The 12,826-nt window shown below is 39.5% G+C and overlaps 1 protein-coding gene across 4 annotated transcripts in view; it reads left to right on the top strand.

Annotated features, from left to right (window-relative positions):
- Positions 1–12,826, top strand: part of limk1a (LIM domain kinase 1a) — a 53,853-nt gene that overhangs the window by 33,888 nt on the left and 7,139 nt on the right. For 3 of the 4 annotated variants that reach the window (XM_039824641.1, XM_039824649.1, XM_039824644.1), the window contains 3 exons: positions 10,783–10,892; positions 12,115–12,330; positions 12,662–12,767. In XM_039824641.1, the coding sequence (XP_039680575.1) occupies positions 10,783–10,892; positions 12,115–12,330; positions 12,662–12,767 (432 nt within the window). Of the gene's footprint in view, positions 1–3,987; positions 4,162–10,782; positions 10,893–12,114; positions 12,331–12,661; positions 12,768–12,826 lie in introns of those variants that run through there. The other variant, XM_039824653.1, reaches the window with a different exon arrangement.

Genomic DNA, 12,826 nt, shown 5'->3' with positions numbered 1-12,826 from the left:
AAATCAAAATCACATGTTCTGAAAGTTACATCGTGTGCCAAGTATTGTTTTCTGTTTTTGGATTTGCATTTGGATCTTTTTGGAACATTTTGTTACAAATAAGAAATGAAAAAAGAAAATGAATAAACACATCATTGTCTTAAATAACAGACCTGACTTGTAATGAATTCATGAGTGAGATTAAGTTTGAGTGTTTTTGTAAAGTTTGTTTGATATGAAATTTGCTAAACCATGATTTTACTCATTACATAGTGTTTCCAGTATTAGATACACATACTGAACATGTTGTATGTCATTCAGTGGTACTGCTTTAACTGCTTAAAAGATTAACCAGAGCAGTTTAACAGTGAGAGACAGCCAATTTTGGTTTCTGTGCCTTGAACTTATTCTGACTATGAGTTGTATACAAATATTTTCCTACATATGTCGTTATTATTGAGAAATTTAGATATTTTGGGGGGTTGGCCACCAAACCAATGGAAAGTCCCAAATCAAAGTGTACTTTATCAACTCCCTCTGGTATGAGGTAGTGGGAATCTGCCAGTTGTTTCTATAAACGCCTGATGATTGTTTTGCCTCTAAGTGAAGACAGACAAATGTGTAATAGGTGTTGGGAAATGATATTGTTATGTTAAGTTGTTGCTGTTCAGGCTGTGACAAATGTTTTTTCTAGCAGCAGGATAAGTTGATGATGAGCTCATCAGTGGCGTTGAACACAGTATGAACACAGCGCTCTGCCTCAGTGTAGAAACTTGTTTTGCATAAAAACAAGGATAAGGGACAGTTGTCTTTTCATTAAAACTCCTGAGAGAGGTCAGGCGCACACAGCTGCCAGGGCCTCAGTGTCTTGCTCAAGGGCACTTCAGCTGGATGGCTCAATGCTGTGATGGAAGATTTGTTTTAAACATTCCATTCAATATCAACCATGAGATTTATAGAGAGCATAACCTGACCAGTGAGCTTAACCAAAGTCTTTTTTGAAACTTGTTGATCATTTCCTCTTTCCAGAGTGGAAACTCTGACGAAAGTCGCAGCCTCTGTAGGCTGAAATCCCCTGTGGCACGGCTGTGGGCTGCTGGGTGTCACTTCTGAGCTGACTGCCAGTAGGTTTGATAAAACCTGTGATATGAAGTAATTGATGCAACTTTTCACTGTTGAAGATGATAATGTCATTGTTGTTGTCTTCAGAGCTTGTTTCCACTGCCTCCAAGTAACCAAAAATGTAGTTATTGCAGGATAAAAATGCACAAATAATGTAACAGTTGCAAAAGTAGAAAATAGCCATTATGTCAACATAATGTTGTTTGTTTTACAGCAACATTAGCTGACATGGGCCTCCATAAGATACTGATCATGCCAGACCAAGTAAAGCTGTAGCAGTAACAACTGAATGTAATGAAGAGGAATGTCTTATTTTGTCTTGCTTTAAAAGAGAGTTACTACATAACATACTTGCAGGTACAATGGTGATAAAAGTTGCATTCCTGGTCATTTCTCCTTCCTTTAGATTATTGGCCAAATGCATTTGATTGCGAGATATTTATAATGGCATCTACTGCATAGAGGTGATGGGAGACAAATTATCAGCTGCTTCGAGACACACCCAGAATTAGAAAAAAATGTCACTCCAGTTTATCACAGATAATGTTGGTCTTTTTTGCGATGCAAGATAACTTGCTCTATTCTTTACCTATACATCAACTATGTTTTTTAGCAGATAAAAAACATGCAGGAAATTACTGAATACCAGACAGGTGATGTTCAAAAGTTAAATAGATGATGGTGTAACTGTAATTAATAACAAAAGACTAAAACAAAAATAAAAAGTCAAAACATTTGGTCACTTTAAGACTGTGAAGCTGATGTGTAATTTAATTGTTTTAGTTGTGTATCAGTACAATCACAACTGCTGAGTACTGCAGTTACAATACAGTTCAAGTTCTGTAAACAATCTGATTCAAACTGAACATAAACGCGACTGTTGTTGTATTTTCTGTGTGTTGACTTTTACCCTGGATGTGTGTGGATTTCTCTGGAGCATTTACTTATGCAGCTTACATACAGTAACTTAATTAAGTTTTCTGTACCAGCCATTTCTCTCTGCAGTCTGTCTCCGCTGCTTTATCATGAGAACCAACAGGCAGTGTGGAGAGTCTATTAATATCTGCCCACTCAGATGGTCTTCTGAGGGATTGACACATGGCATGCAGGACATGTTAGGGATGTGAAGAAAGTGAGACAACAAGCCGGACAAGTGAGACACAGAGCCAGAGAGGGAAAGAGTGACGCAGCAGCAAAGATAAACCAGTGGAAGAGAGATTGTACAAGGCAGGAGAGGACAGAAAAGTAGAGCAGGACAGTAGGGCTGTGCAATTAATCGAAATTTAATCGTGATTATGATTTCTGCTCCCAATGATCACAAAAACAGAATAATCGAGAAAATCAATTATTTTGCTCATCACGTTTTGCAAGTAAACTCTTATTTTCTCTTGTGTTCTGAATGAAAAAATAAAGTTTAAATAGGAAAAGTATTAAGGGAAATTTCACAGTTGTATGTGATTTTACTGATGATTAATTTAACTTTTTCCATGTTCAATAATTGCAACATCTTTCCAGAAGTCAACGAGTAATCATGTTAAATTATCGTGATTTCAATATTGACTGAAATAATCGTGATTATATTTTTTCCACAATCGAGCAGCCCTACAGGACAGTGCTAATAAATCAGCTAAACCCTATTAATATCATGTTTACTTAATTTATACTCAATGCTATGTGATTGTGATCTGCTCTCTACATTTAAAGTGCCCATATTATGCTCATTTTCAGGTTCATAATTGTATTTTGAGGTTGTACCAGAATAGGTTTACATGGTTTCATTTTCAAAAAACACCATCTTTTTGTTGTACTGCACATTGGTGCAGCTCCTCTTTTTACCCTGTGTTCAGGTCTCTGTTTTAGCTACAGAGTGAGAAATCTTACTTCTGTATCATCTTTGTTAGCACTCACACATGCGCAGTAGCTAGGTAAGGATCATATATCAGCTAGCTAGCTGTTTCCATAGACAGTAAAAGAAAGGCTGTTTCTCCAACTTCAGTCAGGATTAACCGGGAGACTTCTTTTAAATGAGGGTGCACTTCCAACTTTGCGTGGAATACCTGCAGAACAGGGACATGTAAGTAGTTCTTTTGTAGATTATGGTGAACTTGTGTGTGTTGTAGCAGTGTTTTGCCATTGAGAACGAGATAGCATGCTAGCACTAGCATGTAAGTTAAGCTATTGTGTTTATATGTTTGTAGTCTAGCTAAATGGATGCACATTGTTGGGATATAGCCTGACATCTGGCATAGTTCTCACGTGCCGGATGTCCCTCCCTTTCCATCATCTCCGCTATCTATTTTGCAAAGGCACCATTGCTGCATCCGGTGCTTAGTGCCGCCCAGGATGGTTGCGATTGGTTTAAAGAAATACAAACAAGCCAGAGCTTTTTTTTTCCTATCCCAGAATAGATAAGTGGTGTAGCCAGACCGTACTTCAGCGCTGACACACCGCAGTGGAGATAGGTCTGGCAATGCGAGACTAATGTGCTTGAAACAATGCTGTTATGGTTTTTTTTCACTTTAACATAACAAGATAATAAATTAGCTAACGAAGAACATTTTGCCCCCACATAATGTCCCATTTGTCAAGCCTGTTACTTTCACACTGCTAGTTTTCACTGGTTTCGAAATGTGATTGCAGGAATTGGGGCAGCATGGGAAAAGAGATGTGAGGAGTGGGGGTGTGTGGTTGAAGCAGCCGGGTGGCACGTGTGCAAGAGTGGGTGGGGCCAAACAGGAAACGATGAGGTCATAGCAAAAGTGAAAGAGAAGAGGAAGGCAGGGTGGGAGGGGGAGAGCCAGGAGGAGTGACATTGATTCAGAGATGAGCTCAGCTGCAAAGGCGTGGGCTGCTCTCTCTCTCTATCTCTCTCTCCTCCCTCCCCCCCGCAGCTCCGTCTCTCTGGCCGGTTTGGCCGCTGCCAGTGTTTTGTTGTGACAGCGCCTACCTCACTAGAATGAACTAGAACAGCGAGGAGAGTCGCCAGCTCTTGCTGATATGGTGGGAGACTTGTTTTTCTGGAGCTTCTGCTGTCTCAGGCTGTGGAAAAGAGATAAGAAGGTGAGGATGTTCACTGCTGCTGCTCTGGATTACTGGGTCTCTAATGGGTGATGTACAGTCTTACACGAGCCGGCGAGGAGGCAGGGAAGCAAGTCTCAAGTGGCTGGTTGAGATGGTTTGCCGGTTGCTCCTGCAGAGATTCTCTCCATCTTCATCTTTTTGATTATATATTTCAACTAGATACTGTATGCTGCTGTGTTTTGTGTGATATTTTAAACTGGGTTAGTGTATTGCCTAGTAATAACAGATCTGATCTCTTTCTGTACGATGCATTTTTTTTCCATGCTATGAAGAACTGATGAGCCATGGAACACGTGCTATTTATAGAGAGCATTCTTCCTCAGATAAAAGTAGGATTTAAAGTGTGAGTGCACACATTCAGAGATGAACAACAGTTGTCTTGTCACTGCACCGTGTTATTTTTTATTTACCACCTACCACTCTGTAAACCACAGTGGATGCAAGACTTAGAAAGAAGAAGCTGAATACATTAACAGCATTTCTAAAGCGGAGGCCAGTGTATACTGTGATTCTGTACTGTTTGTAGCTGAACGGGGGTTTCCATTCAGACAGCATCAATGGGGCCTACTGTCTTCTCTCTCAGGCTTTCAGTCTAATTGTATTTGACTAAATGATGTCTACTGTAGAATGTCTAAAAGGGAACCAGGATCATGTCTTCCATTGGCCTTTTATCTACTCCAACTATTGTGTTTTAATCAGTCTATTGGCGCTTTAGGAATTCCCTTTGACACATTTTTGGGATCTGACCCAGTTGTATCTCTCTCTGTGGGGAGTATAAGGTACCTACTGAACATGTGGTATTTACTATTTCTTTAAAACATCAGCATGAGATCATTATTTAAACACAATTCTTAAGCTATGTGGTGATTCTGGTAGCTCAGTCACATATGGACTGTGTTTTTGAGTTTAGCCAATGAAGGAGGCTTTTTAAGTAAAGTTCATTACATCAAACATGAGGTTGACCAGAGCCAGATCTCCTATAACTTAGCGAGTCTATTCAGAAGCACCTTCGGCAGTGTTGTTATGAGCTCATCGTTCCACATTTAGCCAGAGCAGAGTGAAGTCAGAGGGTCCAACTGGTGTTTATGTGGGACTTGTTGAGGTAAAGAGACCAGAAGGCATGTAGAGGTTCCTGATGAGGTATTGCTGTGTATAAACACATGCGCTAACACACATGTACTATTGGTCTTAAGTCGTGTCTGATATATATTATTCCTTATCACTTTCAATCTCTGTGTGTTCACTTGAACCTAAACTGAACTAGTTTTAAATTATTAATTTGGTCTGTAAAGAATTGTCTAAAACACAAATATATCTATATTGCTATCATAGAGGGCAAATTATCACATTTTAGAGGCTGACAATTTATCAAATATCAAGATAGTGGATTAATTGACTAATCGATTAATCAACTGATTTGTTTTAGCTCAATTTAGAGATCCTCTCTACAGTCCCTAAGCAACAGATGCCCGGCAACAAGCTGTCTGATGAGTCAATGTATAACCAAATACATAAACAAATACCACAAATAATTTAAATATTATAGAAGGGAAATGGGTTGTGAAAATATTAATATGTTGAATGTTTAATTTTATGCATGCAACAATTCCTATTTTCATTGTTACTTTAATGATAATGAGTCTAAAACACCTGGACGGTGATAGATTGATATATTGGATACATCATGGCTAATCACTGTGTCTGACAAATTCTCATCTACTTCAGTCTGAGGGAACTTGATTTTATAAAAGATCTCTATCAGCCCCCTGATGCAACAGACATCTGAAAATCACATTGCCTTCATTTTCAAGTAACTTCTTTTTTGAACAGCTGGCATTTATTGCTGCTCTGAGTCTGTGTTTTTTTACCGCTGACAAATGGCAGACACGCACTTATGCTCCCTTCATTACCAGATATAATCAACAAGGGAAATGTGAAATTATGTGAGGAAATTGGAAAAGTTCACGCAAAAAATCTGAAATGTGTTGAAAATGTTATGAGGTCAAAATAGGAACTAGATGATTCATTTTGAAACATGACAAATAAGAAGAGCAACTAAAAAGTAGACGTTAGAGATTGTGAGATGTGCTGCTTAGGGAAAATAAAAATGTGTATTTATTTAAATGTTTACCTCTGTATTATTATTAAAATCTTCAGGTTTACCTTTGATTCATCTGGTATGAATAGGATGGGGCATCGAGAACCGATTCCTATAGAGAGCCGAAGTCACGCCCTTCTACTTCCGGCCAATGGGACCTATCTTTCGAAAAAATATGAACAATGGTCAATGGAGAGATAATAATTATTTTTTGATCCCATTTGAATTGATTGAATGGATTACAAATATGATGTTTGTCAATTTAAAAGATAATTTTTCAACCGAAGAAAGTCTCAGTTTATTGTTAAACTGTTGAAGTATAAGACTGTGAAAATACGTAATTAGAAAGCCTACACACTTCATGGATGACGTCTGGCTGAAGCTACGATGTCTGTGTGTATCGTACCGGGGACGTAACATTACTCAAATGATCAGAGGATCTCGCTTGTTCTTTTGCTTATCTGCTAAAAACACTTGACTGGATAAAACTCAGCAGTGAAGATAACGTTACATGTGTTGTGGAACAGAGCTAAGCTAGCTAGCTAGCGAGCAAGCCGAGCATCATGCTAGGTAAGGTAGATTGTGTGAGACGGGAGATGTAGAACAATGAGCAGTTTCACAGAAAACTAAGTGGTCATATGACAAACCTACGGCTAACTGAGACTTTCTTAGGTTGAAAATGTATCTTTTAAATTGACGAACATCATATTTGTAATACATGACGGGATCAAAAAATAATTTACCTCTCCCCGTTCACTACCTTTCATATTCTTTCCGAGTTTAGGTCCCATGAGGTCCACCGGAAGGGGCATGGCTTCGGCTCTCTATTCGGAATTGTTTCAAAAATTACGATTCCGATGGAATTGTTTCTTTATTGGAATCGTTTGGAGGATTTGGTTTCAAATCCGATCATAGGTTCCAAATTTAATATGCGCAAGTTTTGGTTTCCGTAGTGGCCAGGCGCTTGATGTGTTGCAGCCTTGGAGCACAGTAAGTGGCGCTCTAGTGTGACTTTATTTTACATTGAAAAAGCTGTAAAACTGCAAACCACCATTGAATCAAAATAAAAATGTCCTCTTATTTGTGAAAATAGTTACAGTATGTGACCCGACCCTACGTGTGAGTGATTGTCACTTGATAGTTTTATACTCCAATCTAAACATTGAACAGCATTAGGTGCAAACTAATTATATTATCCAGAGAAGTGATTACCCAGACCTCAGCTCAGGAAAAGTCAACATGGTTGAGTGATGGCCTGAACGAGTTGTCAAGCATCCCTGACTTACTACCAACATGTTTATTAGCTGTTTAGTGTCGCTGAGAGCATTAGACGGCCATAAATTCCTCCAAATGGCTTAAAAGGGTTTGTTCACATTCCACAGCTAACTTATGTTAAACATGTAAATCATTTAAAACAAATAGAGCTTAAGGGCCCTGACACGCCTAGCCGGCAGTCTCTGTGGATGACCATCGCCTGTCGTTTTTTCAGTGCTTGAGGAGTGACTGCGTCAGCGTCATCACCCTTTAGATAATAGATTGGGCCTCCAAAACCTGGTAGTCTTTTTGAGAGGGATCTAAAGGTCACAAGAGGATTAAGAAACGAGAGAAAACAAAAGTCTACTAATGTTTATTTTACAGGCTTTGACTCTTTTCTTGTAAAATTATTTAATGTTTTACCTCTTTAAGAGCTGGTACAACCAGCTCTTCATAAGTTCAAACGTAGCCTAGTACAAAACTAAGTGTTTTAATAAATTAAATAACCTAACATACCCCAAAAGTATAACGTTCTGCCAATAACGCTAAATAATTGTATCAAGCTTAGCATAATGCAATATTTCTCACTCTGTCTAAACTGCATGAATACTACTTCTGAAACACACATGTATGCATAAATAAACCAAAGAAATACCTGCATTTACAAAGGATTGACTGTAAAGTTCAATATTCTTTAGCCACTAAAACTGTGATTTTTGGCATATATGTTAAAACTCTGTGAGGGTCTCTCAGTTCACCAATTATACATCACTAGTCTTTACTAACTACTAACTAGACATTTATCACCCAATTTAGTAAATCGCCAATTTGACGAATAGCTGTTACAACCTCCAGCTAGGCCTCTAAAAGAGCAAATTAAACATGTGAGGAGGGATAATCCCTCTTTAATTGAATTGACATACAAGTAGTGTAATAGTAGACTCTGTATTAAGGGGTCAGAAAGAAAAAAGGTTGGGAAACACTGGACTAAGAAGGCAAGTATAAAAATTTGAGCACGTTTGAGCTACTATCAGTAATCCCATAAACGGAGGGCCCATTACACAGTTTCTGAAGTCTCTCGCAAGTCAACTATGTGACCGAGATCCCCATCACACATGGTAACTGAACAGTTACTCCTTGACCCCGTCGACCTGCTCACCCTTCCCCCGGGGAGACATGTGTACACGATTTGGTTTGTCACTAGAAGAGGCCACGAGGCTACATGAACCTTGAAATTTCTCCTTCTCTTTCTCCCTCTGTCTTTTTATCTACACTTTGGACAGGAAGCATGTCCTAAATGTGAGCACAGCAGCTGTCACCTGTCAAATATGGTTGTGTGTGTGTGTGTGTGTGTGTGTGTGTGTGTGTGTGTGTGTGTGTGTGTGTGTGTGGTGCCTGGCAAGCAAATGGTAGCCAGAGTGTCAGGTTGTGCAGAGCCACACACCCTTTTCATCTCTGTCCAGCTGTCCTCTCTTTCTGTCTTTCCTATTTGTAGGGCGGCACCTAATTGACACACACACACACACACACACACACACACACACACACACGCACAAAGAGAGAACATTCAAAGCTAGCCAAAAACAACTCTGATGCTAAAAATCATGAAATAAATTGTTGTATTGAACTTTCAAATTGTTTATGGCACCTTTTTATGAAGCTCTCTCTCTGTCTCTCTGCTATGATATTGTGTTGTCAGCATGACTATTAAACAACATTGTAAAAGAGGAAAATGCTTAATCGGCAAGTTGATTGGAGGGTCTTTTTGCTCTCATTACAAAAACAAGAAACATTGAGGATATAAAACCATTACCTCAGAAAATACAGTAAAGTCAGGATTATATTACTCCTTGTATGAAAACCAAGTTGTGGTGTGTGTTCCTGGTATTTTGCTGGAAGGTTCTGCTCAGATTAGATACTTGCTTGTAAAGTGTCTTCCTCCCTGCAGCCTGAGGGCTGTCAGCATGTGTTTATATGTGAGTGTGTACTCGTGGTTTCACTGCTGCCCTCCAAGGAGGGTGGGGCAGCAGACATATGCCTGTAAGCAATGATTTTATTGATTCTTTGATCTTCACATTTAATTCCTGTTTTGTTCAGCTTTATGGACCATTCAAAAGTAACATTTCTTTCTTTGGGCGATTGTTAGTTTCGCAATTCTCCAGTTACTAAGGCTGTATCTCAGAATTGTGGCTGCGTCCATGAGCTCATATTTAGCTCTTTGATGATGCTGGTTTGACATTTAAACTTTTATCATCTAGACATTTTCTCTGAATTATGTATTGGAAATTTGAAATATATTGTAAATGTTCTTTTCTAAAGAAATATGCAAATATCCATTTTCTCTTTAACTAGTAAGACTACACAATACAAAATGTCTATGTTTTCCATTGCATTTAATTGATTGTTCTTTGTTCAGCACTCCTCCATGAACCTCTCCTTACTCCTGGTAAACCGAATTAGCATTGCAGATCACTGCAGTTGAGAAGTGCTGTCAGGGAGCTACCTCCCGAAAAATTCTGCCAGTCATAGCACAAAATTAAACCACAAGCGCAGCCTCGGGGGAGCGAACAGCTCTAGTGCTTAACATTGTAGCTCATGTTTAAGCATAGAAGTCATCACGTATTTGAGTGGGTGGGTCATTTGTTCAATGGACGCAAAAAATTAGATTAGAGAGATAAATCGATATCTCAGTTGATCCGAGTCACAACAAACATATTTAATGAGCAGCAATAGATGTGGGAAGGTTGTTACTCTATAGAGTTGATGATTTCAAACTCATTTTTTTGTGATTAACTGATAGTTTTAACAATGTTTGGTTTCCTCCTGTTGGTCTGATGAACATCCAGAGCTGAAACCTCTGGCAGCAGTATCGTCCTCAGATCTGCCAGTGTGATTCATCTGCTCATTGCCTGCTTCGCTTTTTGGCCATAACTCAATTCCCTCTCTTGTTTGCAAAACTGCCCTAAGCTCTCAGAGGGGGATCTGGCAGCAGCAAATTCAATCTCCCAGCTCTCAGTCAGTATTACCCTCAGTGACCAGACCTCGCCCTACTTCTGCAACCAGTTATTAAAGCCTCATGTTGCCTGTTGCTGCGGTCACATCAAAAACACTGTTGGGAATTCCTGCCCTGCATTGTTTTCACTAGAGATCAGAAAACAATCCCTTTGACATCCTAGTACATCACATTTTCACAGCACATCGAAAGCAGATTGTCCTTTAAACTGTGTCTTTGGTTTTTCTCTTCACAGGTCGCAGGGGAACAGAAATATCACCCAGAATGCTTCACCTGTCTCAACTGCAAGGCGTTCATCGGTGATGGAGACACATACGCTCTGGTGGAAAGATCCAAACTCTACTGGTGAGCCTCAAGCGCAAGATTATAAGACATGCAAACACACGAATGTCAAAGTCTGTCAAAATGAAATCAGACTGTGAGATGTAAACCTTGTTACATTCTTCAGTCTTTAATTGGACTAATGTTTTAACACTAGCAAATCAAACCTTGTGCAGTTTGTGGTATTGTAGCTCAGTTCCCCCCCTAATTTACCAAACTATTATTTTCTTTTTTTAATAAGTTTTCCTAATTCTTTCTTCTCCAGCAAACTAATCCACTCCCTTTGAAGTACAATAAAGCCACAAAAAACGCACAAAAAGCCAAAGCTGCAGTTGATTGACACAATCTTAAATTTATGCAGCATATTTTGGGCTTCAAAAGACTTTTTGTCGACATTACAACCAACTGTGGCGACAATGCAATGGTGGAAATTCACAGCAACCACAGCTTTAACACACGTTTTAGTTTATTGTTTGAGATTTGGTGCTTCTTTTTTGGTATTTTGTACCAAATAAACAGCCAGAGAAACACAAGTACAGTTGTTTTAAGGTGGTGACAAAAATGTGCTGTGGTAAATCGCTCAAGACACAGTAGATACAGAGAAGCTCATTTTTATTAACATATTCACAGCTCTGTCTCAGTTTTGATGGTTTTAATCGAAAACCTGCCAATGCAAATCAGGTTCATTATGAGAATAATTTCTCTCACACTCTTTGGTGTCTGTTTCAAGTTCAGGTTGTTCTTTACTTGTGTAGCCGGGGTTGTGTTAGTGGGACTGTCAGGGTTCAATGTGTAACACAGACAGAACAGCCTTTGTCCTCTTCTCTGAGTGGAAGTTGATGATGACAGCGTGATGATCTCAGATTATTATTACATGCCGATTGGGTGAAAGTGGTCTGTGTGTTAGGTAAAAGGAAAGGTCATTCAAATTACATTTCAGCACTGGTGTGTTTAGTTTTGAATCATTTCGCAGCTATTTCATAATTCTTTCTTACATTCTGAGCATTCTTCATGTTTCGGGGAATAATAGTCAGCTCAGTGTTTTCCCAAATCCAGCAAAAGCAACATCTTGTCAACAGCATGTGATGCTGTAAAAAAAGCTGTAATGAGAACACGTTCTTGTGATTGCATGGATGGCTTGAGAGCCAGAAATCTCACTAGGATTCCCATTCTCTGTTCTTTACTACCTCTTTATAACGTCCTCCTTCATTTCATCTATCCTTCCCTCCCCTCTCTCTGGCTCCAGCGGTCACTGTTACTACCAGACCATCGTCACCCCGGTGTCGCTGCCGGACTCGCCATGCTCACGGATCCCGCACACGGTCACACTTGTGTCCATCCCAGCCTCTGCCGAGGGCAACAACGGACGCAGAGGGCGAGGTTTCTCTGTGGCCATCGACCAGCCGCTCAGTCCGACCAATGGCTACAGCCCTGAACACGGACCTACTGTCAGAGTCTCCCAGTGAGTCTATCTGTCCATGTGTGTGTGTGTGTGTGTGTGTGTGTGTGTGTGTGTGTGTGTGTGCATATTTTGTGGAGTCTAGGACAGGTCAGTATGGTGCAGGACAAATGACAAAGAAGAGTAGACAGTGTGATAGATGAGATTCATTTAAAATGTATAATAGAATGGAAGGAAAAGGAAATGAGCAGAAATCTAAGTCACTGTTATTCAAATGAGCTGAGGCTTTATTAGATCTCAGGTCCGTGTCCAAACTAAAAACTTTCAATGTGTGCAGAAAGGTGTTTAAAGAGTTCTTTATCATTTTTGGTGCTTATTGTTCTTCTTTATTCAGGGTGGACGCAGACTGCATCAGTCCAGATGTGAAAAACTCAATTCATATCGGAGATAGGATCCTTGAAATCAACGGGACGCCCATTCACCATGTCCCTCTGGATGAGGTATTGAGCACAGTGAAAGATTTTACTTTACTGTAAATCATGATCTCGTTCTTTACTCA

This window comes from Perca fluviatilis, chromosome 2, assembly GCF_010015445.1.
Source record: "Perca fluviatilis chromosome 2, GENO_Pfluv_1.0, whole genome shotgun sequence".
Lineage (NCBI taxonomy): Eukaryota > Metazoa > Chordata > Actinopteri > Perciformes > Percidae > Perca > Perca fluviatilis.
The sequence above is the reverse complement of the archived record's forward strand: the minus strand, read 5'-3'. Positions and strand labels throughout refer to the sequence as shown.